At 47.0% G+C, this 25,829-nt stretch overlaps 3 protein-coding genes across 3 annotated transcripts; 1 reads left to right on the top strand and 2 right to left on the bottom strand.

Annotated features, from left to right (window-relative positions):
• Positions 1-410: 410 nt before the first annotated feature.
• On the bottom strand, positions 411-1,913 carry LOC145947502 (uncharacterized). The gene has a single exon (XM_083057285.1). It carries the CDS (start codon positions 1,911-1,913, stop codon positions 411-413), a length of 1,503 nt encoding a protein of 500 aa, XP_082913411.1.
• A 546-nt stretch (positions 1,914-2,459) lies between these two features.
• Positions 2,460-4,920, bottom strand: LOC145947501 (uncharacterized). The gene is made up of 3 exons (XM_083057284.1): positions 4,723-4,920; positions 4,235-4,381; positions 2,460-3,545 (listed from the first exon to the last, which is right to left on the bottom strand). The coding sequence occupies exons 1-3, from the start codon at positions 4,918-4,920 to the stop codon at positions 2,460-2,462; spliced, it is 1,431 nt and encodes a 476-aa protein (XP_082913410.1).
• A 6,314-nt stretch (positions 4,921-11,234) lies between these two features.
• Positions 11,235-25,536, top strand: LOC145947500 (uncharacterized). The gene is made up of 3 exons (XM_083057281.1): positions 11,235-11,674; positions 22,568-22,796; positions 25,483-25,536. The coding sequence occupies exons 1-3, from the start codon at positions 11,235-11,237 to the stop codon at positions 25,534-25,536; spliced, it is 723 nt and encodes a 240-aa protein (XP_082913407.1).
• The last annotated feature ends 293 nt before the right edge of the window (positions 25,537-25,829 follow it).

The raw sequence follows: 25,829 nt of genomic DNA, 5'->3' as shown, positions 1-25,829 counted from the left end.
AAGCAGTGGTATCAACGCAGAGTACTAGATAGTAGTTGCAAGATTATACTTTATTGTAATTAGTTGTATAACTCGCTTATTGTTTGTAAATGTTTCAAATAGTGTTGTAGTCGATATAATCGGCGGGAGACGATTTGGCAAATCGTTCGATATTGCGACTCACCGTATCGGTGCTGCCATCGGTTGCCGCCGGCGATATCAAAATTGTCACGCAGGACGAAATTACTGCCTCATGGCTTATCCTTTCCAGCGAGAAAGGCACTTGCCCACGGCGCCGTGAAGAGAGCGGACGGACTTCAACACGCTCCGCACTATAATACACTCTCTCTCTCTATCTTCTACTTGGATGGCTCTCACTATCTCTATCTTCTAACTGCTGATTGCCTGCTAGCTTGCCTGCTTGCCGCTAATTATTGCACTCTATGCATGAAGGTTGGATTGCATAAGGGAAGACCGGATACGATCGAATTCCGAAGCAGGCCATAAATCGATGAGAGGACTCCACGTGCCTTGTCACGAAATCTTAGACAATAAGCTACGACACGACAAATTTTGTCCAACGACGAAATTCTCTCGACAAGCGAATCAAATATCGAGGACTTATCTACTAGAACGAAAGTCGAGCTCTTAAGCTCTTCCGCAATATGGTTCTCCGAATTATACTGCGGTTCGATTCGAGACTTGAATTCAAGTAACCAAGTGGGACCATTCCACCAAAGATCACAATTTATTAATTGTTGAGGAGTCAATCCTCGTGAGCACGGGTCTGCAGGATTTGAATCCGTGCTGACGTGACCCCATGCTGAGATCGATATGTTCTCCTGGATCTGCGCAACACGATTTCGCACAAATGTTTTCCATCTATGAGGAGCAGAACGAATCCAATGTAAGGCGACCATCGAATCCGACCAGGCATATATCGCGTCCAATTCAACCCGTTCAGGGAGAACCTGTTTCACATACATAAGCAATTCAGACAACAAAAGCGCAGCACACAATTCTAGTCGAGGCAATGTGATAGCCTTGAGAGGGGCCACCCTCGACCTTCCAGCAAGAAGACGAACGTGTACGTCGTCCGCTGCAACAATCCGCAAATACACCACCGCTCCGTATCCCCGTTCACTAGCATCGCAGAATCCATGAAGCTCCCTGCGAATCACACAATTCATCGCAATGAATCGAGGGATTCTCAATGCTGTTAAGGCGGTCAACTCGGCTCTGTATGTTTCCCATCGATCGCGAATCTCTAGCGGGGGTTCATCGTCCCAATCCAAGCCGAGAGTCCACAATCTCTGAATCAATCGCTTCGCTGCAAATGTAAGCGGCGTCAAAAAACCGAGAGGATCAAAAATACGAGCCAATTCGGAAAGAATCGAGCGTTTCGTACAGCTGCGATTCAACGGATTAACCTGAAATCCGAAACTATCCGAGTTAGAGTACCATCGAAGGCCTAAAATCTTGAGAAACTGACCGTCTGCTGAATCGAAAGACAACATTGAATTCAAGCACTGCTCTGGATCGAGACCGTCAAGTGCCGCAGGATGACTGCTGGCCCATTTTCTCAAATCAATACCCGCACTCCAAAGCAGCGACTGTAATTGTTGGCGCAGTTCTCGCGCCTCCTCTATCGAATGGACACTAATAACAAGATCGTCTACGTAAAGAGATGACTGTAACGCAGCAGCAGCCAGAGGATAAGTATCCTTGCCTTCCTTTGCCAACTGCAGCAAACATCTAATCGCGAGATACGGTGAGGGCGCGATACCGAACGTGACTGTTTTTAACCGATAGTCTGCTATCGAATCAGATTCCGAGAACCTCCAAACTATTCTTTGGTAGTCGCGCTGAGTCGGATCGATCCAAATTTGACGAAATATCTGTTTGACATCGGCGATCAGAGCTACGCTTCCCATGCGAAATTGCCATGATATCCTGCTGTAACTTCGGGCCACTGAGAAGCGTTTCGTTTAACGACAGGCCATTGAAACATTTCGACGAAGCATCAAAAACCACGCGTAATTTTGTGGTAGCGCTATCTAATTTTATAACTCCATGGTGCGGTAGGTAATGAACCCGGCCGTCTACCGGAAAAGGCTGATTAACAAGTTCCATGTGACCAGAATTGAGATAATCACGCATGAATTGGTGATAATTTGATCTGAATTCGTCGTCTGACCGAAATCTACGCTCCAACGAACGGAGTCTCCTAATAGCTATCATTCGCGAATCACTAAAGCACGGTGTTTCTCCCGCAAAGGGGTACGAAACTACAAATCGACCTGAAGTATCCCTCTGAGTAGTCTGCGAAAACAACTGCTCGCAATGTTCATCCTCTCCAGACGCCGCTCGATTCGGAACATCCTCCACTTGCCAGAATTTGTTTAGCGTGGCGTCGATCGACTCAAGAACGGTGACAAATGAATGTACCGGTCGCGGAGTTGAGGGGAACACTGCACCTGTCAAGACCTATCCAAAGACGGTATTAAAGGCGTCTGGCTCTCCCTCCTCCCCCCCTTGCGATGACCTTCACGCAACAATGAAACGAAATTCTCGGCTCCTATTAGGATGTCGATTGAACCGGATACGTGATATCCTGGATCGGCAAGAGTTAAGCCTTTAAGGTGGCTCCAAGGTTTAGCTTCAAAGCCGCAATTAGGTAGCTGAGACGAGATGCACGAAAGAATCGTTGTCGTGATTGGTATACGAACGTCTTCTCGATTGCTAACGCGAAGCACGAAAGAAGTACTGCCTCTAGTAGTCGCCGCCCTTGCATCATTTAACGCCACCCCCCGCTTATGCGTGCGAGGAAAACCTCCCCTCTGCAGACAACTTTCGGTGATAAAATTGGACTGACTGGCGCAGTCCAAGAGAACGCGAACCGGCAGCGGATTATGATGCACATCCAGAATCTCGGCTCTAACGGTAGACAAGAGTACTATCGGAGTAGAGTGCGCAATACTAGTGAGTGCAACCGAGGAACTCGAGGCATTCGAGCCCGTCGATACTGCGCTATTTGCCTCTGAAGCGGCTGAAGCGACTGCCTGCGAAGTCGAAAGGTTCCGATCGAAATGCAAAAGAGTATGATGCTTAGCATTACATTTTCGGCAAGTCCAGTGAGAAGGGCAATCCGCCAGACGATGACCTGCACGGAGACAATTAAGACACAGCCTCAATTCCTTCACCTTGTAATGGCGTTTGTCTGCAGAAAGCTTTAGGAAGCCAGGGTATTTGGCAATGACATGCGAATCCTTGCACATGAGACACGACACCGCATTCGTTACAAACGAAGAGACGGCGGAAGAAGACTTCGAATCCGCGCCCTTTACATTTTTGTTCGCGGCTCGATTAGTAACGCTCTCACCAACCGGCATCGATGCGAATATCTGAATATATTCCAAAAGAAAATCGACAAGCTGTTTGCATCGCGGAATTTCTTCCTTCCTATGTTCCGATTCAAACTTCTCGCGCAAAGAAGGTGTGAGTTTATCCAATAGAACATTTAAGAGGATAAAGTCCCAGGACTCGGTGGGAAACTGCATTAGATTCTGTTCAAGATTGCAATAATCTATTCGCTTTAATTTTATATCTGTTATAATATTCCGTTATTATATTTAATTTTATAGCTGTTATAATATTTCGCGGTCAAATAAATAGAAGAAAAAAGTTCACCTAGCTAGGAATACGTAGGTAATAAATTATTGAGGCAATTAAAATGTCAACAACAAATAACAAATACGCAACGGATACTGCACTGAGTCACAACTATCGACGTCGCGAAAGACATGCGCAAACTGTTCACGTGACTCCCAAGGGCCAATCGATAGAACAATCGATTGCCTCGCGCATGTCAGGCCCGTGCCTAATCCGCGCGGATCGCGAGGCAGCCAATGGCGCTAGGCGCCCTTGCATCACCTCAACAACTCAAATTTTGCTGTAAATTAATTGGCGCATGGTGACGTGAAGGGCTCCAGCACCGAGAGGATAGAAGAAGCGCCGACAAAAGTTTTGGCGCCTTATCTCAGTATATCGCAGTCAAACCGCATATCGCACCTCCGCTTATTATTAAACCGCAAATTCGTTGACGACCGCCGCTTACCATTGTACTTTGATTTTGATCACTCACTCTGAAACTTGATTAATTTTGTGTATTAGTATTGTGCGTGTATAATTTTTGTTAACCAGTCAATTTAATTTGATTAAACTTTGATACATAAAAACCTGACTTATTTTCTACGCGAGGCGCGTTCTCGAACAGATTCAATGCTCGAACGTTTTCATTAAAGATATCCAACAGTTTGCGCAAGGCATCAGCAGAGTCCACCTTCAATGGTTTTGCATTCACCAGAGAATGCCAGTAATGAGTAGCGAGCTTCCGTTTATTCTGATAACGACCGATTAACATGTCGTAAGCATTAGGGTAATGTTCAGGAGAAAGCGGCAAATTTTTTACAACGTTAAGTGCATCTCCGGATAACGATGCCACCAATTACTGATACTTCTCGATAGCCGAGAGCTGAGCATTCCCATGAATCGACGTGTTGTACAAGGCAATAAACGAAGGCCACGATGCAAGCTCTCCCGAAAAACGAGGCAACGAAATTTTGGGAAGTTTCACCGTGTCGAAACCGGCGTTGTCGGACGAGGCGCAAGGTTCAACGTATAATATATCGACTTTATAGAGTAATGCAACTTGTCAAACCGAGCGCGATGGGCATCCTCAACCTCGAAATCCGCATTCGCGTCCTGAATTAATTTCAAATGAGCCTGTTCGAAATCTGATGCGATATCAGCGACATCGTCGTAGCGAGCAAGCAAGGCGGGTTTAAATTTGAAGTCCGTCTGCGCGGCTTCGGCAGTCTCATTGATCTCCGCGATACGTCTAAGACGCAATTCGTGTTTAGCTAGAGCGTTCTTCGCCATTCTGATATCGCGAATATTCCAGTGTACGGTGAAAAAATTCTAATTTAACCGAGCTAGACGACAAAGCGAGTCAAAACTATAATAGCGGAACAACGACAAGAGCAGCCGAAATGAGAGAGAACTTCAGTGGACAGAGAGACGATATCGAGCACGATGGAATGCAGAATCCGAAACCACGAACCTCCGAGAAGACGACTAGAAGTGATAGGCGAACAATCAATTGGTTATTTAAATCGAAAACTTCTTATGACCCTGAAAAGGAAGGTGCCGTGGTTGTTTGTACAATATTAAATCGAAAAAGGCACGCAAAAATACAATTTTCAAATTATAGCAATATCAATTTCTGAACGCAATCAATTCAAGTGATCAACAATATTCAATTCAATATATGTGTATAGAAAGTGAGAAATACCATGTGTAAGGCAATCAACGACAAATCAATGTATCACATATCAACACACACTACAATATACATCAATATAATTCAATAAAAATAAATCAGTATAATCAATAAGGTGATACAAATAATTCAGTACGATCAATATATAGCAATGTGCAATAATATAATCAAGATAGTTCAAAAGAATCACCATAATCAATATAATGCTGCAGTATAAATCGATGTAACAACAATATAATCAATATGGTTCAGAATATAAGCCGATGTAATTCACAAAAATCAAATGATCAAATAGCAATACTGCAGTGTAAAATCGACATAAAGGCAATATAAATCAATATGTTCAATATCTTAACTTAAAAAGTTCAATATTAATCCTTATTTGCACTCTAATAGACAAATTAATCAAGCTAATAGCCATTGAATTCATCCGAATGGTTTAGCGCAATTCAAATAGCGCAAACATATATTATTCAAAATTCAAATGATCACATCCGCGGAAATTCAGCCTTGTTGAGTCAGCAGTTATTCAAATACGGGCACATATTACTGTTGTATTTTATATGATCACCAATTCGAATCTAATAAGACGATTTATTCGAACGCGATTGTTGCAAGAAGTGTTAATTATGGTGATGCAAATAATAAATTTATTAGACGAGAAAGTCTTTTTTTTTTTATCTCATATATTTCGACCAAATTTTCAATTTTGTCAACGACTTATAACTGCTAACTCAAGGTCTCTAAACATATTATTATTTCAATACAATAAGTCTTGAATATTTTGATATTCGACTTTCGAAGATTGATACCCGCTGCGATGAAAATCGCGCTGTTAGGGTATATGTTTGTGATACCGAGAGAAAAAAAAAAGAGAAAAGAAGAGCGTAAACACGCGCTCACGCTTAACCGACCGCGCAAGGTCGCCGACGGCGAGGCCTAGACGCAGCCGTGAAATATCGAATAATTTTCAAATTCGCGCTGAGAGCGGCGAATTATATTAATTATATGGCTTAATTACGATGCGGCGATTAGAAGTCGCGCGAAAATAGCGAATGTATTGATGCGTCACAATTAAATAGACGAACGAATAATTAACCCGGCGATTAATGATCGCACGAATTACAACGATTTGCAAAAATCTATAGCGCCACGCGAACAACGAAAACGACAATTAAATTGATACGGCGATAGATCGCGCGGATCACTAGGTGAGTGAGAAATTCGCGTGTCGCGAATAGCAACGACGGGCGACGATTTACGGAATGCGGACACGTGCTCAACGAAAGAAAAAATTGTAATACGAAGCGAAATTGAGATGCGACAATAGAAATGGCACGTGTCACAAGCGAAATTACTGTACAACGCGAATGACGATAAATTCACGTTCGAAGCAGCAACAATACGAGAGCAATAATGCGCAATGGCGAATTAACGATACGAGCAATTTGATACAATATAAGCGATTTTTTACGACAAATTTATCCGGCTCGAAGGACCAATGTTCGACGAGGGTTTTGGTCTCGTCGGATAGGCGATCTGGCAAAAGTTATTCAACCAAGTTATAGAATAATAGAAGATAGAGAATAACAAGCAAATTAAAGCAAAGCGATTCACCATTGGCGGCACGTGGAGTCCTCTCATCGATCTATGGCCTCCTTCGGAATTCGATCGTATTCGGTCTTCCCTTATGCAATCCAACCTTCATGCATAGAGTGCAATAATTAGCGGCAAGCAGGCAAGCTAGCAGGCAATCAGCAGTTAGAAGATAGAGATAGTGAGAGCCATCCAAGTAGAAGATAGAGAGAGAGAGTGTATTATAGTGCGGAGCATGTTGAGGTCCGTCCGCTCTCCTCACGGCGCCGTGGGCAAGTGCCTTTCTCGCTGGAAAGGATAAGCCGTGAGGCAGTAATTTCGTCCTGAGTGACAATTTTGATATCGCCGGCGGCAACCGATGGCAGCACCGATACGGTGAGTAGCAATATCGAACGATTCGCCAAATCGCCTCCCGCCGATTATATCGACTACAACACTATTTGAAACATTTACAAACAATAAGCGATTTATACAACTAATTACAATAAAATATAATCTTGAGTAGTAATACTAGGCCGGTTCTAACCCAGGGGCAATGAGGGGGGTGAGGGGCGAGGGGAACCCAGAGCGAGGGGGAATGACGTCACGCGGGGAGGGGGAATGACGTCACGCGGGAGACGTCCGCGATGTACCGCGAGGGGTCCGCGGGGAGGGGGAAGCATCCGCGATTTTGGTACCGGGTCCGCGAGGGGTCCGCGGGGAGGGGGAGCGTCCGCGATTTAGGTGCCGGGTCCGCGGCGAGGGGGAGCGTCCGCGATTTTGGAGCCGGGTCCGCGAGGGGTCCGCGGGGAGAGAGGAATCCGCGAAAGACCGCATGAAGCTTTTTTGAGTGAGGGGTCCGCGCGAAGAGAGGAACGCGAAGGAGAGCGCGAGGCGAACATGAGAGAGAGATGACGCAAGCGAGGCGTATATGCAAGAGCGAGAGAGATAGTGCGAGATGGATAGATAGCGAGATGACGCGAGGCGTGCGCGAAGGAGAGCGCGAGGCGCACGCGAGAGAGATGACGCAAGAGCGAGAGAGATAGCGCGAGATGACGAGAGGTAGCGAGATGATGCGAAGGAGAGCGCGAGAGCTGATGCAGCGAAGGAGAACGCAAAGAGAGAGGCGTTCGTAAGAGAGACTTTTTTTTAATAATATTTATAGTAATTTTTAATTAATAATAAGATTTTAATAGGAGGAAGGGGAGAGGACTTATTCTAAAATAAATACATTTTTTTAATATTTAAAATAATGTTTATTTATAAAATAGGTGTGTGTGTGTAATGATACAATTTTGTGTGTGTGTGTGTGTAAAAATATAAGAATGAAAATATAAAATATATAAAATATAATATAAAATATAATATAAAATATAAAATATAAATTTGAAATTTGAAATATTATATACATATAAAATACATTGATGGCTGCGTCATGATGATCGAACCACATGGGTCGATATGATATTCCGTGACGATCGACCCATGTATCACCACTTGTGGTACGAGGCGGAGGCTGCGAGGTGGTGGTGGCTGCGAGGTGGCGGTGGGGCGGTGGCTGCGAGGCGGCAGGGTGGAACTCCTACATAACAGAAATTTTTATTAATTATATTATTATTTATTTTAATAATCAATTTATTATTTTAATAATTTATAAATGAAAAGAAATACTTACAACAATTATTCCTCCTCAGAGGATTCTCTATGCTCAGCATAGAAAAATCTTTTAACGTTCAACTCGAATAGGAAAGAGCGTTTTTTCGGATCATCCCAATGTTTCATAGCCCATAGTTGATCTTTTAGAACATCAGTATGAGGTTTTTTCAAACCGATTTCACGCCCATGTATCGCCTGCACAATTGAATTAACCGGAGTGTGTGTCGAAAGCGCAGGAACATTGGTATCTGCACCGAAGAAACGTTTGCGTAGCAATCTTCTTATTTCTTCAAGTTGCGCGATTCGAACTGTCCGTGATTGCAAATTTCCAATTAATAATTTCTTTGGGTTGATTTGCATTCCGAAAATTCTCATTAGTTCTTGCGGGCATTGTCCTTCTAGCAAGTCGATACAACCATCACAATCTGGCTCCCACATCCAGTAAATCGTTTTATCAATTTCACGTGGAGGCAGTCCGAAAAAATCCCATTCTTTCAGGTCAGCAGCATTCCACAACACAAGTTGTTCCAGTAATTCAATGTATTCCTCCAGAGTTAACATATTTACAACACTTGCAGAATTATATATCTTACAGTTTCATGCAACCGCACGAGCATGCGAATATAAGTCTGCTACTCTATGACACATATATTATAATGTTGCTCCCCTCTTGATTTTAATTCTACATCTCTCTTCATCTCTCTGTTCTAACTAGAGTATCATCTAGCTCATCATTTTTCTCCAAAGAGTTTTGTTGATAATGCATGTGCACATCATACTATTCATATACATATAGAACAGGGGCGGGAAAGAAAGAATTAAACACAGTTTAACAGTAAAATAATTTATTTGTTGCAAGCACTATAAATAATTTCATTTATAGCACAAGTTATCAATTCACAATCTATAAGTGATTCGCTATTAAACATATTACTATCACGTATCGCCTTTGCGGCATTGCTCACATCGTGGATATTATCACATTGTAAAATATTTACAAATTGCTTAAATTTTTCATTAACACTATGAGTATTCTCACACAGCCAGGAATACATATGATCAATACATTTGTCGAAATCGAATAAATGTAGTAACGTTGATGGTTTCATGTACAAAGAATTATCAGATGAAGTAATTTTTATAATTTTTGAAGTATACATGTTAACCGCTTCGAGTGTCAGATCACTAATCCATAGCGGAGTTTCAGTTAGCTGCTCAATGTCTGCTCGTTTCCGCATTAGAGATTTCCATGCTTCAATGGGTAATATTATTTGATTGCCTCGATTATCACCGAGAGCCAATTCCACATAGGATATTATTCCGACGCTGATTCCTATTTCCAAATATTTGTATGATGTTGGGGTTAAGACGTATCTTCTTCCAAGTATACGAGCCGCACGATGAGATGAAGCGCTACAAAAATTTTATTGAAAATAATTATTTAACAACAAAAAAAAAAGTTGTTTATTGAAAAATTCATTTAACAGATAATATTGAAACTTACTTGTCACATTTCTTCTTGTACAAAACATTGCTCTCTTGTACTGGAACGTAATAATTCATGCTGGCGGAGTACATTTTAAAAGAACCTTTTCAATCGAGTGATCAATGTAATACTAAATTATTTTTAAATTTTATCCATAATATCCATTGTGATGGGGTGGGGATTATTGCTGATCCGATATTATTTTTAACCAATCAAAGCGCCGAAGCGCGGCTGCTATAACATCATCCTCAAATGAAATGTTAGAATTATTGTCAAGGTCAAAATGTGCAAAATGCAACATATTCAAAATTTTAAGCACCAATGCACCGGCCGCTGTCATCCCCCAGGTGTTCAAAATGCAACATATTCAAAATTTTCAAACGCCGATGCACGGCTGCTATGACATCATCCTTAATGAAATATTAGAATTATTGTCAAGATCAAATGTGCAAAATGCAACATACTCGAGTTTTTCAAGTGTCAGTGATCAAATAAAAATGCTGGTAAGGAGGCATACTCTGTCAGTATCTTTGTCAGAGGTTCAGCAAGAGCATCTCAAATATGGCACAATTGGAAGCAAGTTTGTTGGAGCAAGCCACAAGGATGAATTCGGTGAAAGAATATATTGTGTGGGAGCAGCAATGTGACGAATACATCGAATCACTGGAAGAACAAAGTCGAATAAAACGACTACGATTACCGATCGGAGTTCGACAATCGCTTGTCTCCCAAATCGCGCGTCTCGAAGGGTTGAAGAATTCGGTACGCAGACGTTTTGTACATGCCGGAAACAGTTCGCGAGACATCGGACTCATATGGCGAGAGATTGATACGGCGTTCGAGAGCCGCATCTTGACTGGTGCGGTGATAAACAGCAATCACATGGAACTTCGTCAATTTCTAGAGGAGGCCAAAGACATTGTGATCAGACACGTGCAAAAAGTGTTGCAAAAACACCATAGTGTGAAAGTGAACACTATATTTAATGGCGAGTTTGTGTCAGGCGATAAGCGTGCTAATAAAAGTATCAATACGAAAAACTTTGAAATCTTTCGCACCTCCGATTTACATGATTGGTACAAACGCCGCGTTATCGACCCCACACTAGCATCGCTAGAAGAGTTTCAAGAACGCGATAGTGGTTGGGCATTGTCGCGAATAATCAATTTAATTGTAAATATAAACAAGTATAATCCAATGCGTGCGGGATGTCACATTAAATTACCGCGAGAAATAATGATGAAGAGAGCAGTGGTTAATGTGCAATCAAAAGACAATGCATGTTTTGCATGGGCAGTTGTCGCTGCTCTATATCCTGCTGATAGAAAAGTGGAACGGGAATCTTCATATCCGCATTACAAAACAGTGCTGAATCTCCAAGACATTGAGTTTCCAGTGACTGTGAATCAAATTAAAAAGTTTGAACTATCAAACAACATTTCGATAAATGTGTACAGCATCGAAGAAAAGAACATTGTCTCGATATGTCTCAGTGAGCAGAAGAAAGACAGACACGTCAACTTGCTGTACGTGGAAGACAGCAACAACATTAGACATTTCGCATGGATCAAGAATCTCTCCCGACTTGTCAGCTCACAATTGAGCAAAAAAGATCACAAGAAATATATCTGCGATCGGTACGTATATTTAATTAAAAACGCAATATATATATTGTGACGTGACAGTTTTCATTTGGTGAAATTGTCCGTCACAAGGGTCGCGAGACCCGACCGGGGGGGTGATTTTGGGACCTCTGCTCTCTCTAAAATAAGAAAGAGAGAGAGCGATTCGAGCGCGGAATCGGACGCGATTCCGCCGCTGCGCGTTGCGATTGCGTGCTGCCGTAGCTGTTGCGATTGCTGCGGCAGCTGTTGGCGAAATTAGCGAAGGTCGAGGGAGAAGCGACGACATCTCATCCGGAGGAAAAGCGGCAAAAGGAAAGAAACAGGACGAGGGGAGGCCACGCCTGACGGAACACGCTCGGTGAGACCGCTATTAAACTATCATGACTGTAAATACTTTTCGGGACAGTAGATGCCGCGTAAAATTGATATCCATCTCCTCTTCCCTAGGGATCGAGAGCTGAGGAAAAGGGGAAGGCCGCTCCGCGCGAGAAGTGCGCAGGAGCCCCGCCACGGAGTTACGGCAAGGGACCCGATGGCATGCCCGGCGCCCGGACCCGGATGCGATCCACGATCGATTGAGGACTCGCGGCGGACGACATCCGGTGTCCGAGGCGGCCGGAATCGGGCTTCCGTAAGCTGCCGCAAGATTTTCCCGCCCGTATCCTACGGGAATGGAGGAACGACCCCGGAAAGAAAAGAGCGCGGAAGCGATGAGCCGCCACAACGACCGCGGGGATCCTCCGGGCCGCCTCACGGCCCTGATTACGGGAGCGCCCCGAACGGCCTAGTTCGGCGATACGGCGCCAGCGTGTCTCCGGCGAGACTTCCGCTCGTCACTGTCGGGCAAGACGCGCGAGTGAGCAGAGGTCCTGTCGACGAAAAGGAAAACGCGCAGATAGAGATCAAAGCGAGAGTGACGTCGCGGAGGACGAAGCTGGTGAGACGTCGTCGCCATCCCCGACCCATTCAGAAGGTAGATTGTTCGAGCGAGTCGCACCGGCGAAATAGAGCCGAGTCGAAGTAGTTGCCGAAATAATTGCCGAAATGGCGGCCGACGCCACGTCATAGATTCTCGGGAGGCCTGGTGTGACGGCCACCGGCGTGACGACTCGCTCGAACCCCTTATTCCGCGAAAATCTCTCTCTTTTCGGCGAGCCCACAGTCCGAGCTCTGCGATGGAAAATTTTGTCCGATTCATTTTGTGTATCGCGAGTATACGTTTCTCGTTAGCTGTCGGGTATAATTCATAAGATCGGTGAGCTCGTAAAGTCGTATTTAGCGCGGGTATTTTGTTACTTGTTATCTTATAGGGAACGAAGGGCGGTATACGAAAAGGACCTGACCCTCCGTTCGATTGTAATCGGCGCGAGCGAGAAGTCCCGGATTCGATACTCACGCGGGTAGCAACGAAAGAGCGGATCACGTGCGCGGCGCGTGAACGTTGATGTCACGGCGCACGACCGTGCGTTTTATAGTATCGAATTTCGGGCGGCGCGAGCGATTTACGCATATTTCTTATACGACGACATCCGTATGCGAAAATTTCGATGTGACTCGGATCATAGTATTCTGTCCAATTATACAACGGTCTCCTCTGTCGACCGAATGTCCGTTTGTCTTTATACCATGTATTGAATTTATATTGTTCTGGGTTTTACTTGTACTTATGTCCGTAATACGCTTTCTTATTTATTACTTTCTTTTGTTTACTTAAATATACTCATGAAAACCCATCAAAGTCGCCCCGTTATTCTCCTTCTTTCGCTGTCGCAAACCGAACCCCTGCTGTCTGCCGAGCTGCCGCGCCTTTGATCGTCGCGATCCCTTGGCGGGTATTGGATCGGGCGTGCCGGATTCGAGACGGACGCGGCTACCGCGTCGCGGAGTCCCAGGGAGTAGCGGCACGGCTCCCCGTGCCTGGCGCCCATTCCGGTTATAAAAAATTCAATAATTTAACCCGCTCGAGCGCCCGAATGCTCCGAGAGGTCGTGCCGAGGGAAGTTCCGCGAAAATAACGATAATGATAATTGATCCAAAGTTATCGGTTATAAATTGGCGCCCAACGTCGAGGTTCGAAGATCCGATAAGCGACGGCGAATTTGGAGAGTATCGGGGAAATACAGATGGGAATTTGGAAGATGTTTTTCTTTTTTTTGGAATTCGTATAATTTACGAATGTAATTGATTATTTCGATTATTTCGATTATTAGATGGAATTGTTTCCGATTGTTATTGAGAGTACAGAGGACACGAAATATTATTGCGATTGTGATTTGGCTACCGTATTATTATAACTTTATATATAATATAAGTGACATACGATCTCTCCCGACGAAAACATTTTTTTCTTCTCTCCGTCTCTCTCTCTCTCTCTGTCCTTCTCGTCGCTCGCAGACGAGAACCGTCAACAGCACTTCTCAGCTGATTTTGGACAGTGGTTCTCACGGGAAAGTTGTGAAGTAAGATAGACGGAAAAATTGAGAACCCACCTCTTAAGAGAGAGCATTACGAGAAAGTTTTCCTCGTTTCGATTTTGCACTATACTGGTCCTGTGTTTCGTTAGTATTACGTGAATAATACTTGTAAAATATATGACAGTTTTCTTATATTTTTTTTTGTTTTTGTTGTTTTGAATGTTTTCTTCCTTTTGGGAGATGTATGTCATTTATCTGAATTTCTGCCTGGAATAATTATACTTCTTTCTGTGTATGCGAACTAACCCGTTTCTTGCAGCTTTAAGCTCGACGCCGATAAGTGATTGGGTGGGATATTGCGAGACGCGGTTTATTCGGGATTAGCGAGCGAGCGAGCCGTGGAACTTCGAGTGTTGGCAAAGGGTATACGATACGTTATTAGACGGGGACGTTTGAACGAAATTAGGAACCTGCTCGGGGTTTCGGTTCTGTCATTTTAGTAAGTTGCCGTTAATGCTATGGATTCCCACGACGAACAATTCACCGCGTGGGTAAATCAGTTGACGACGGATCAGCTGTGCGACGAGTTAGAAAGGCGCGGATTGACGACCGACGGATCAGTACCCGTATTGCGTAAGCGCTTACTCAAGGTCATGAGAGACAAATCACGGGGGGGGGGACCCCCCGACTGACCCCGCGACGGAGGGGCAGTTCGAGGAGGGGGAAAGCGAGTTCGACGGTTCACGCGATACAAAGATTCAGATGGAGGAGGACGAGGGTGCGGGCCCTTCTCAACCCCCGTTACGGCCCCCGATGGTTAGAATACCGGCTCGCGGAAACGAAGCGCGGAATCCATCCCGCGGCAATACCTCCGCCGCGGACGTATATCAAATGATGCGGCGGTGGAACCTCCAGTTCTCGGGCGCGCGGGGCAGCGATGCCGAAGCCTTCTTGACCCGCATCGAGGAAGGTCGTGCGTTATTTACAGCGGACGCCGCGGAAATTTTCAAATGTATTCCGTTTTTCCTCACGGGCACCGCGCTTTACTGGTATCGGAATGAACGCGGGACCTGGCGAACGTGGCGAGATTTCGAGACCGCGTGGCGTACCCGCTTCGGAAGCCCTGACTTTCAGTTCGCCTTAAGGGACGAAATTATGAGGCGCACTCAGGGGGAACGGGAATTAATCGCCGACTTCATAACGTGCATACGCGCCTTGTTTGAGCGACTGAGCCCCCCCTGGACCCTCGACGAACAACTTAATCAGGCCCACCGTAATATGCTGCCGCGCTTGCAAGTCGCCATACATCGACGCGACTTCTATGATTTCGCGTCTCTGGAGAGTATAGCCACCAGGGTCGAACTCGGATTTGAGGCCGCCAATCGCTACCGCGCCCCTCCCCCGCCGGAACAATCGATCTTTCCGGATTTGGCCTATCGAGCGCCGCCGAAAAACCCCAAAACCGCGACGGTAGTTGCCGCGGCCGGGTTAATAGACCCGGGTAATGGCGGAAGACGCGCCGAGAGACGGAACCGCAGGGAGTCGACGAACAAAGCGAGTTCTAACCTAGCGGCTGCAAAAACAGCGAGCACCGTAAACGCATCGGCAAATTCGGTCGCGATGCCGTCCACGTCCGCGATAGCTGCCGCGAATAAAACCGCCAAGTGCTGGAACTGCGAGAAGGTCGGTCACTTCGCGCGCGAATGCTCGGAGCCACGGCGTCGACACTGCTACCGTTGCGGGAAAACCGACGTCACCGTGCGCACGTGTCCGAGCTGCGCGGGAAACGAAGACGGGAATCACTAGGACGGGCCCCCGTGATTCCTCCGGTTTTGAGAGAGGCCCGTGCGCCGCAAGGTCCCCACGAGATATCCAGCCTGTCGTACGGCTCAATCGATCGAGAGATCGATGAGACAGAGTTAACACCCCTTCCTTATTGCACGATTTTTATACACGGGAATCCGTTACGCGCCTTAATTGACTCCGGTTCAAATAGGACACTTTTTGGGAGGGAGGGGATAGCCCTCGTGCATAATACGACCTTCTCGACGGTTCGTGATCGGGTCACACGGATTCGCACCGCGAACGGACAGATCGCGGAGTCCCGCGAGGAGGCCGAGATCGAACTCACTCTCGAGGGTAGGAGTCACGCCATCTCCGCGTGTTTGCTGCCGAACTTGGCCGTTTCGTGTATACTGGGGGTGGATTTTTTGCAGAAGTTCAAACTAATAGTAAACTTTGCTGCCGCCGAGTGGCACTTTGCAGGCGAACCAGGGACTCGTTACGCGTTCGAAGCGAGGGGGGAACCATCGCGAGCGTGTTGTGGACTCTCGGACTTAGGACCTACGGAGATGACGCGATTAGAGCAGTTCCTAAAGTCGCGACTGCCGGAGGCGGTGGTAGACCCGGGGGTCACCTCCCTCACAGAACATACGATCGACGTCGGAGGTCACCGACCCATAAGACAACGATGTTACCTCGTCTCGCCTAAAGTGCAAGAGGCCATACACGAAGAGGTCGATAGCATGCTTCGCGCCGGAATAATAGAGCCTTCCCATAGCGAATGGTCCAACCCCGTCGTGATGATCAAGAAGTCGAGCGGGAAATATCGTTTTTGCTTGGACTTCCGGAAGGTAAACGAAGTGTCCAAGAAAGACGCGTACCCGTTGCCGAATATGACCGGAATATTAGACAAGCTGCGGTCCGCGCGATATATCTCCACCCTAGATTTAAGCCAAGCGTATTTTTAAATACCCCTCGCGAAAGAGAGCCGCGAAATTACCGCTTTTAGCGTACCGGGGAAGGGACTCTACCATTTTACGCGTATGCCGTACGGGTTAACGGGAGCACCGGCAACGTTTCAGCGATTACTAGACAGATTGATCGGACCCGAAATGGAACCACACGCGTTCGCGTACTTAGATGACATCGTGGTGGTTACCACCACCTTCGATGAACATCTCAAGTGGCTCGATCGCGTGCTCCGAAAAATTTTTGCTGCCGGTCTAACTATTAATCCCGATAAGTGCGAGTTCTGTCGGTCGCAGGTTCGATACCTTGGATTTGTCGTGAGTAAAGACGGACTATCCGTGGACCCCGAAAAAGCCCAATCGGTTTTAGAGTACCCAGCCCCGCGAAACCTCAAACAACTCCGCAGATTCTTGGGAATGTCGTCATGGTATCGCCGGTTTATACCACAATTCGCGACTCTTAGCGAGCCTCTAACGCGATTATTAAAAAAGGATCAAACGTGGACGTGGGGGAGAGATCAGGGTGACGCGTTCAGGGAGATTCGGTCCCACCTAGTTGCCGCGCCTACCTTGTCGCGACCCGACTTTAGTCTTCCCTTCGTACTACAGACGGACGCGAGCTCCGTCGGGCTGGGAGCGGTCCTCCTTCAAACGGTGAACGACGAGGAAAACATTATAGCTTTCGCGAGCAGGGCCCTATCGGATCCGGAAAAGAAGTATTCGGTGACGGAACAGGAGTATCTGGCGGTGGTATGGGCCATTCGGAAATTCAGACCGTACCTTGAGGGATATAGATTTACCGTCGTGACGGACCATAGTAGTTTGCGCTGGCTCCACAATCTGAAGAACCCGACCGGACGACTCGCGAGATGGGCGTTGGAACTCTTAGAGTACGACTACGAGATCACTCACCGTAAGGGCGCGCTTCATCACGTACCCGACGCGCTATCTCGCATGTTCGAGGGTGACCCCGAGATTCCGTTAGTTGCCGTCGCCGTGGCCGACGTTGTTGAACCCACGAACGACGCGTGGTATAAGAAACGGTTCGCGGAAGTCGCCAATAAAACGCGACGTTTTACGGATTGGCGAATAGTCGACGGACAGTTATATTTCTGTCGACCGAAACCGGTCATATCAGAGGTGGTCGAGGATCTGGATCGGTGGAAACTCGTCTTACCGAAGGAGATGAGGGAAAGCGCCTTGAAAGAAGCACACGCGGGTCATTTAGGCGTCGAAAAAACTGTTCACCGCTTAGCTGTCGCGTACTATTGGCCGAATCTGTTCAGGGACGTCGCGGATTACGTAAAACGGTGCGACGTATGTCAGCGTACGAAAGTCGAGCAGGCGAGCCCCGCGGGGTTGATGGGGCGTCGCGTTGTCGAGGGACCGTGGACGGTGATAACTGCCGACGTCATGGGTCCCTTTCCACGGAGTAAATCCGGATTTACGTACGTTCTCGTAGTCCAGGACTTATTCACCAAGTGGGTGGAATGTTACGCCCTGCGGGCCGCCAACGGAAAAAAGATCAGCGAGGCCTTGGAGGAAGTCGTGTCGCGATGGGGGGCGCCGAAGTTCATATTAACCGACAACGGCACTGAGTTCATTAATAAGACCCTAGAAACCTTCGCGAAACAACACGGCATAAAGCATACCACCGTACCGCCGTACCATCCACAGGCTAACCCGGTAGAGAGAGTAAATCGCGTGTTAAAGACGATGATCGTCGCCTTTTTGGACAGAGATCATCGGGAGTGGGACGAGCACTTGGGGGAATTCCGTTTCGCGTATAACACTGCTCACCACTCCTCCATCGGGACTTCTCCCGCCTTCTTGAACCTCCGGCCGCGAGCTATGGCCCCCCAACTCCCTACGTATTAGGAAGGAGGAGGCGGCCGCGATAGAGACTCGAGACCCGACCGAGTGGTCCGAAAGAATGAGGACGCTTTCGTCTTTGCGCGACTGGGTATCCGAGAACCTTGAGCAGGCATACCAGCGACAGTCCGCGTATTATAATTCAAAGCGTCGAGATGTCGCGTTTTCCGTAGGGGACTTGGTGATGAAGCGCCAACATGTGCTATCATCTGCAGCTCAGAACTTTGCCGCGAAACTCGTCCCGAAGTTCCACGGGCCGTTCAGGGTGGGTAAGATTTTGTCTCCCGTCGTTTATGAGCTCACCGATCTAGCCGGCAATTTTGTGTGTAAGATACATGCACAGGACCTGAAACCCTATTATCCTCCTCGCTTCTAGTTGGTTGCCGGGAGATTGGTTGCCGAAAGAAAGAAAAGGGAATTACGCCCGCCTTTTCAGGGCACGGCACGCGGACCTCTTCGAGGAGATCACCCGCCAACGCCCGGAGTTCTGGTCGGATTGGGCCGACTTCCTGGAGGAGCACCGCCGGCGCCGCTACACCACCCGAGGCGCCGTGGTACGGGAGTTCCCCTCCGTTCAGGAGATCGGTACCCAGACCGTGGAAACCGGGTCCCGGGATCGACCTAGCGCTGCTGACGGCGCTCGTACGCGGGCCACGCAGACAGAGGCTGCGGGGATGTGCGACCGGAGCACTCAGGCCGCACCTCAGCGTCGGACGGAGGAGACGCAGACTCCGCCGCCCGTAGGGCCTCGCGTGCGCACAGAGGGGACCCAGACCGAGTCTCCCAGCAGACGCGACGCGGCCATGGGACCGCCGCACGGGGAGGAGATGCCGAGGGGGCCACGAGGCCGCGGACGCGGGATTTTCGCCCTGCTGACGACCATGAGGGCGATGCCGCAACCGGGCGTTCCGCGCGAGGAGACGCGACGCGTGGAGTCCAGGGCGAGCCCCATCGAGGGAAGGAACCGGTCGAGGGAGCGATCCCCCAGGAGCCGGCCCGAGAGTCGGTGCTCCCGAAGTCCGACCCGGCGCCCCAGGTACTCCAGCCGGTCGCCACGGCGATCTACCTCGCCGCCGCCACGAGTCCGCTCCGGGAGACCGACCGCATCGGGCTCCCGATCACCAGGGAGGGAGGACCTCTCCATTAGTTGCCGTGCCGTCCGGGAAGTCGTGCCAACCCGGGGAGCCAGCGGTTGCTGGAATTGCAACGCTGCCGACCACCGATACACCCAATGTCCACACCCGAAGGGAAGTACCCCTTATTGTTATGGGTGCGGCCGTAGGGGGGTCACAATGAGGACCTGCCCCGAGTGCGGCCCCGAGTGGCGAGACCTCGGGCCCTACCACGCCGACCGAGGCCACTTGGGACAGCGTCGACCACGCCGAGATTGACTCCCGCCACTCTCGAACTCCACTAGCTGCCGTTACGATCTCTCCCACTGGGACATTTTCTGTACCAGAGAAATAAAGAGGATAGAGGTCTCTTCGGCTTAATTGTGATGGATTCACTTTCCCCGCCGTCCTTCCCTGGCGTACACTCCTGGTCCTTGCGTGCGAGCGAATGGCATGTTCTTACACCCTCTCGGTTGTTTTTTTTTATTTATCTGTTTGGTTGAAACTTTTGGTGGTGCTTTGTTTGCTTGAAGGGAGGCTCGATAGAGAGAGATTTCCGATGGGTCGCCGGAGCGCCCGAATTCGAGTCTAGTTTTGGAGTAAGTACATTTCCCCAGGGTCAGGGGGAGGCGACAGGTGTCGTCGATGAAGACCGCCCGGTCCTCTCCTGGGAAGGGGGAGTTGTGACGTGACAGTTTTCATTTGGTGAAATTGTCCGTCACAAGGGTCGCGAGACCCGACCGGGGGGGTGATTTTGGGACCTCTGCTCTCTCTAAAATAAGAAAGAGAGAGAGCGATTCGAGCGCGGAATCGGACGCGATTCCGCCGCTGCGCGTTGCGATTGCGTGCTGCCGTAGCTGTTGCGATTGCTGCGGCAGCTGTTGGCGAAATTAGCGAAGGTCGAGGGAGAAGCGACGACATCTCATCCGGAGGAAAAGCGGCAAAAGGAAAGAAACAGGACGAGGGGAGGCCACGCCTGACGGAACATGCTCGGTGAGACCGCTATTAAACTATCATGACTGTAAATACTTTTCGGGACAGTAGATGCCGCGTAAAATTGATATCCATCTCCTCTTCCCTAGGGATCGAGAGCTGAGGAAAAGGGGAAGGCCACTCCGCGCGAGAAGTGCGCAGGAGCCCCGCCACGGAGTTACGGCAAGGGACCCGATGGCATGCCCGGCGCCCGGACCCGGATGCGATCCACGATCGATTGAGGACTCGCGGCGGACGACATCCGGTGTCCGAGGCGGCCGGAATCGGGCTTCCGTAAGCTGCCGCAAGATTTTCCCGCCCGTATCCTACGGGAATGGAGGAACGACCCCGGAAAGAAAAGAGCGCGGAAGCGATGAGCCGCCACAACGACCGCGGGGATCCTCCGGGCCGCCTCACGGCCCTGATTACGGGAGCGCCCCGAACGGCCTAGTTCGGCGATACGGCGCCAGCGTGTCTCCGGCGAGACTTCCGCTCGTCACTGTCGGGCAAGACGCGCGAGTGAGCAGAGGTCCTGTCGACGAAAAGGAAAACGCGCAGATAGAGATCAAAGCGAGAGTGACGTCGCGGAGGACGAAGCTGGTGAGACGTCGTCGCCATCCCCGACCCATTCAGAAGGTAGATTGTTCGAGCGAGTCGCACCGGCGAAATAGAGCCGAGTCGAAGTAGTTGCCGAAATAATTGCCGAAATGGCGGCCGACGCCACGTCATAGATTCTCGGGAGGCCTGGTGTGACGGCCACCGGCGTGACGACTCGCTCGAACCCCTTATTCCGCGAAAATCTCTCTCTTTTCGGCGAGCCCACAGTCCGAGCTCTGCGATGGAAAATTTTGTCCGATTCATTTTGTGTATCGCGAGTATACGTTTCTCGTTAGCTGTCGGGTATAATTCATAAGATCGGTGAGCTCGTAAAGTCGTATTTAGCGCGGGTATTTTGTTACTTGTTATCTTATAGGGAACGAAGGGCGGTATACGAAAAGGACCTGACCCTCCGTTCGATTGTAATCGGCGCGAGCGAGAAGTCCCGGATTCGATACTCACGCGGGTAGCAACGAAAGAGCGGATCACGTGCGCGGCGCGTGAACGTTGATGTCACGGCGCACGACCGTGCGTTTTATAGTATCGAATTTCGGGCGGCGCGAGCGACTTACGCATATTTCTAATACGACATCCGTATGCGAAAATTTCGATGTGACTCGGATCATATTAATCTGTCCAATTATATTCAACGGTCTCCTCTGTCGACCGAATGTCCGTTTGTCTTTATACCATGTATTGAATTTATATTGTTCTGGGTTTTACTTGTACTTATGTCCGTAATACGCTTTCTTATTTATTACTTTCTTTTGTTTACTTAAATATACTCATGAAAACCCATCAAAGTCGCCCCGTTATTCTCCTTCTTTCGCTGTCGCAAACCGAACCCCTGCTGTCGGCCGAGCTGCCGCGCCTTTGATCGTCGCGATCTCTTGGCGGGTATTGGATCGGGCGTGCCGGATTCGAGACGGACGCGGCTACCGCGTCGCGGAGTCCCAGGGAGTAGCGGCACGGCTCCCCGTGCCTGGCGCCCATTCCGGTTATAAAAAATTCAATAATTTAACCCGCACGCTCGAGCGCCCGAATGCTCCGAGAGGTCGTGCCGAGGGAAGTTCCGCGAAAATAACGATAATGATAATTGATCCAAAGTTATCGGTTATAATATATATAACATAAAAATGTAATATATAAATTATATATGGGAAAAAAACTAATTATTTGTTTTTACAGATGCTTGCATTATTTCGGGTATGAGGACAAGTTGCAGTCACATATGGTAGACTGCGGAGAGATGAATGACTGCGCTATCCGGTTACCGAGCGATAAGGACAAGTGGCTCAGCTTCACCAACTACACCAGGAAAGAACGGCTTCCTTTTGTCGTATACGCTGACCTCGAATGCGTACTGACAAAGACGGATAAGAATGAAGAAGAAAAGAATTTATATCAACATCACCAAGTATTTAGTATAGCATATTATGTACATTGCTCATATGACGATTAATTATCCGAGTATTATTCTCGTTGTAGTGTAGATTGCGTTTCGTGGTTTTCCGAACAACTACAAAATTTAGCGATACGCGTAAAGACAATTTTAACTACAAATGTTCCTATGGTAAATTTAACATCAGACGAGTGGGAAAAATTTCATAGCGCGACACATTGTCATATATGTGAGAAACCATTCACGCAAGATGACGATACACGCGTACGCGATCATTGTCATCTGACCGGGCGGTACAGAGGTCCAGCACACTCAAATTGCAACTTAAATTACAAAAACTCTTTTTGTATTCCAATAGTATTTCATAATTTATCCGGTTACGACTCACATTTCATAATTAAGGAAATAGCTACAGCGTTCGAAGGGGGAATCGAATTACTTCCATTAACTAAAGAAAAATATATATCATTTACAAAAAATGTTCAAATTGCAGAAGACAAATCCAGAAATATTAAATTACGTTTTATCGATTCATATAAATTTCTCAATACTAGTCTCGATAAATTGGCATCATTTCTAAGTAAAGATAAACTCAAAAATTTACAATTGAAATTTCAAAATTTATCCACCGAAAATTTCGAATTATTAACACGGAAAGGTGTCTTTCCATGAATACATCAACTGTTTTGAAAGGTTACATGATACATGTCTACCACCGCGCGAATTATTTTACAGTTCCTTGACCGGCGACACTGTATCCGAGAACGATTACGCGCACGCTGAAAACGTATGGGAGCGGTTCTCCATTCGAACGCTGGGCGAATATAGCGACTTATGTTATAAAAACTGATGTTATGTTATTAGCCGACATTTTTGAAAATTTCCGGGATAAATGTATCGAGAGTTATGGGCTCGACCCCGCGTATTACTATACTCTCCCCGGGTATACGTGGAATGCCATGTTAAAGCACACAAAAATTACGTTCGAATTACTTACAGATGTTGACATGGTAATGTTTATCGAACGGGGTATACGCGGCGGTCTGAGTCAATGTTCAAACAGATATGCACACGCTAATAACAAGTACATGCAGTCGTACAATCCATTGAAACCATCTTCATATCTAATGTATTTCGATGTAAATAATTTGTATGGATGGGCAATGTGTCAACCATTGCCTTATGCTGATTTTCAATGGGTCGACGATGTATCTAATTTCAACACATCATCTATCGCGCTCGATTCACCCACAGGCTACATCCTCGAGGTAGATTTAGAATATCCGCGACATCTTCACGACATGCACACTGACCTACCGTTTTGCCCGACACGCGACAAGCCGCCAGGCAAGCGGGAAGATAAGCTTCTCGCAACGCTATACAACAAGAAGCGATATGTGATACACTACCGCAACCTGCAGCAATGTACACGTCACGGTCTTCGCGTTGCAAAAATACATCGCATATTACAATTCGCGCAATCTCCATGGCTTCGAAATTATATCGAACTTAATACGCAATTTAGAACGCAAGCAAAAAATGATTTTGAAAAAAATTTATATAAATTGATGAATAATGCAGTATTCGGCAAAACGATGGAAAATGTGCGTAATCGGGTTGATGTAAAACTTATCACACATTGGGAAGGAAGATACGGTGCAGAGGCAATGATTGCGAAACCAAATTTTCACAGTAGAAGTATCTTTTCGGAAAATCTAATCGCTGTCGAATTACGCAAACTCGAGGTAAAATTTTATAAACCAATCTATGTTGGCATGTGCATACTCGACATCTCCAAAACATGTTTATATGAATTTCATCATGAGTACATGTCACCGCTGTATCGTGACAGATGCCGGGTAATGTACACCGACACAGACAGCCTAATATACCACATCGAATGCGAAGATGTGTACGAGAATATAAAGCGCAACCTCGACAAATTTGATACGAGCGATTACACTGCGGACAATGTGTACGGTATACCGCTCGTGAATAAAAAGGTACCCGGTCTAATGAAAGATGAAAACAACGGTGTGATTATGATCAAATTTGTAGGGCTTAGAGCAAAAATGTATGCCTTGCGAGTGGATGGCAAGAAAGATACGAAAAAAGTAAAAGGTGTCAAGAGTAACGTTGTCGCGAGAACGATAACGTGATGATTATACGCGGTGTTTGAATGAAGAGATTGAAATGACACGTAGTCAGTCATGTATAAGATCGAAATTGCATGAAGTATACACCATTCGCGAGACGAAAATTGCTCTAAGTCCTCACGATGACAAGCGGTATATCATACCTGAAACCACTGATACATTACCATGGGGACATTATAAAATACCTTTGTAAATAATATTTGTTGTAAAATATGTATATTTTGTATAAATATGTATATTATATGTATATTTGTATTTATAAAATTATTAGATAAATATTTTTTTAAATAAAGAGTGTACAAATTGTAGGGGACAAAGGTCTAATTATTGTAGAAAGTAGTAAATTAATCAAAACCACATTTATTCGGGAGGTATATTTCGGTTACACAGAGCGCTAATCCGTCTTCGACCAATCTTAACTGAGGAGTGTGCTCGAGACGTTCTCGGGCTCGCTATCTAGGTGGTTGTTTATCGCAAATCAAAAGACCCGTCGTCTAACGCTAGTCGCTCTTGAAATCGAATAAGGATCGGCCGCCTGTTTACAGCGCTACGCCAAAGATAAACCGATAGTGACGGCTTTCTTCGCTTACGCATCATAAGGGAAGACCGCGGCGTTGAGCGGTCGCCTAAATAACTCGCAGCGTCCTTAGACCTTTGTATATTACCGCGATGTACATAGCTTTCGTCATTCCGCTACAATTCGGCCAGCCTGACCCTTAATCGTCTCGATTAAAACTAGAATTCTTATCAAAATAAAACACAAATGACAAACTAATTGTACGTAAAGTAAAAGAAATAACGTTGCTTATTTTAACGTATGTAATCGCTTAGTATCTGATACAGAACTTAATTAAAGATTATAAAGAAAATTCTTTTATGTTATCTTAAATCT

This window comes from Prenolepis imparis, unplaced genomic scaffold (genome assembly GCF_030444845.1).
Source record: "Prenolepis imparis isolate NDT839.2.m4 unplaced genomic scaffold, iyPreImpa1.0 SCAF_93, whole genome shotgun sequence".
Lineage (NCBI taxonomy): Eukaryota > Metazoa > Arthropoda > Insecta > Hymenoptera > Formicidae > Prenolepis > Prenolepis imparis.
This window is presented reverse-complemented; position numbering and strand designations above follow the sequence as displayed.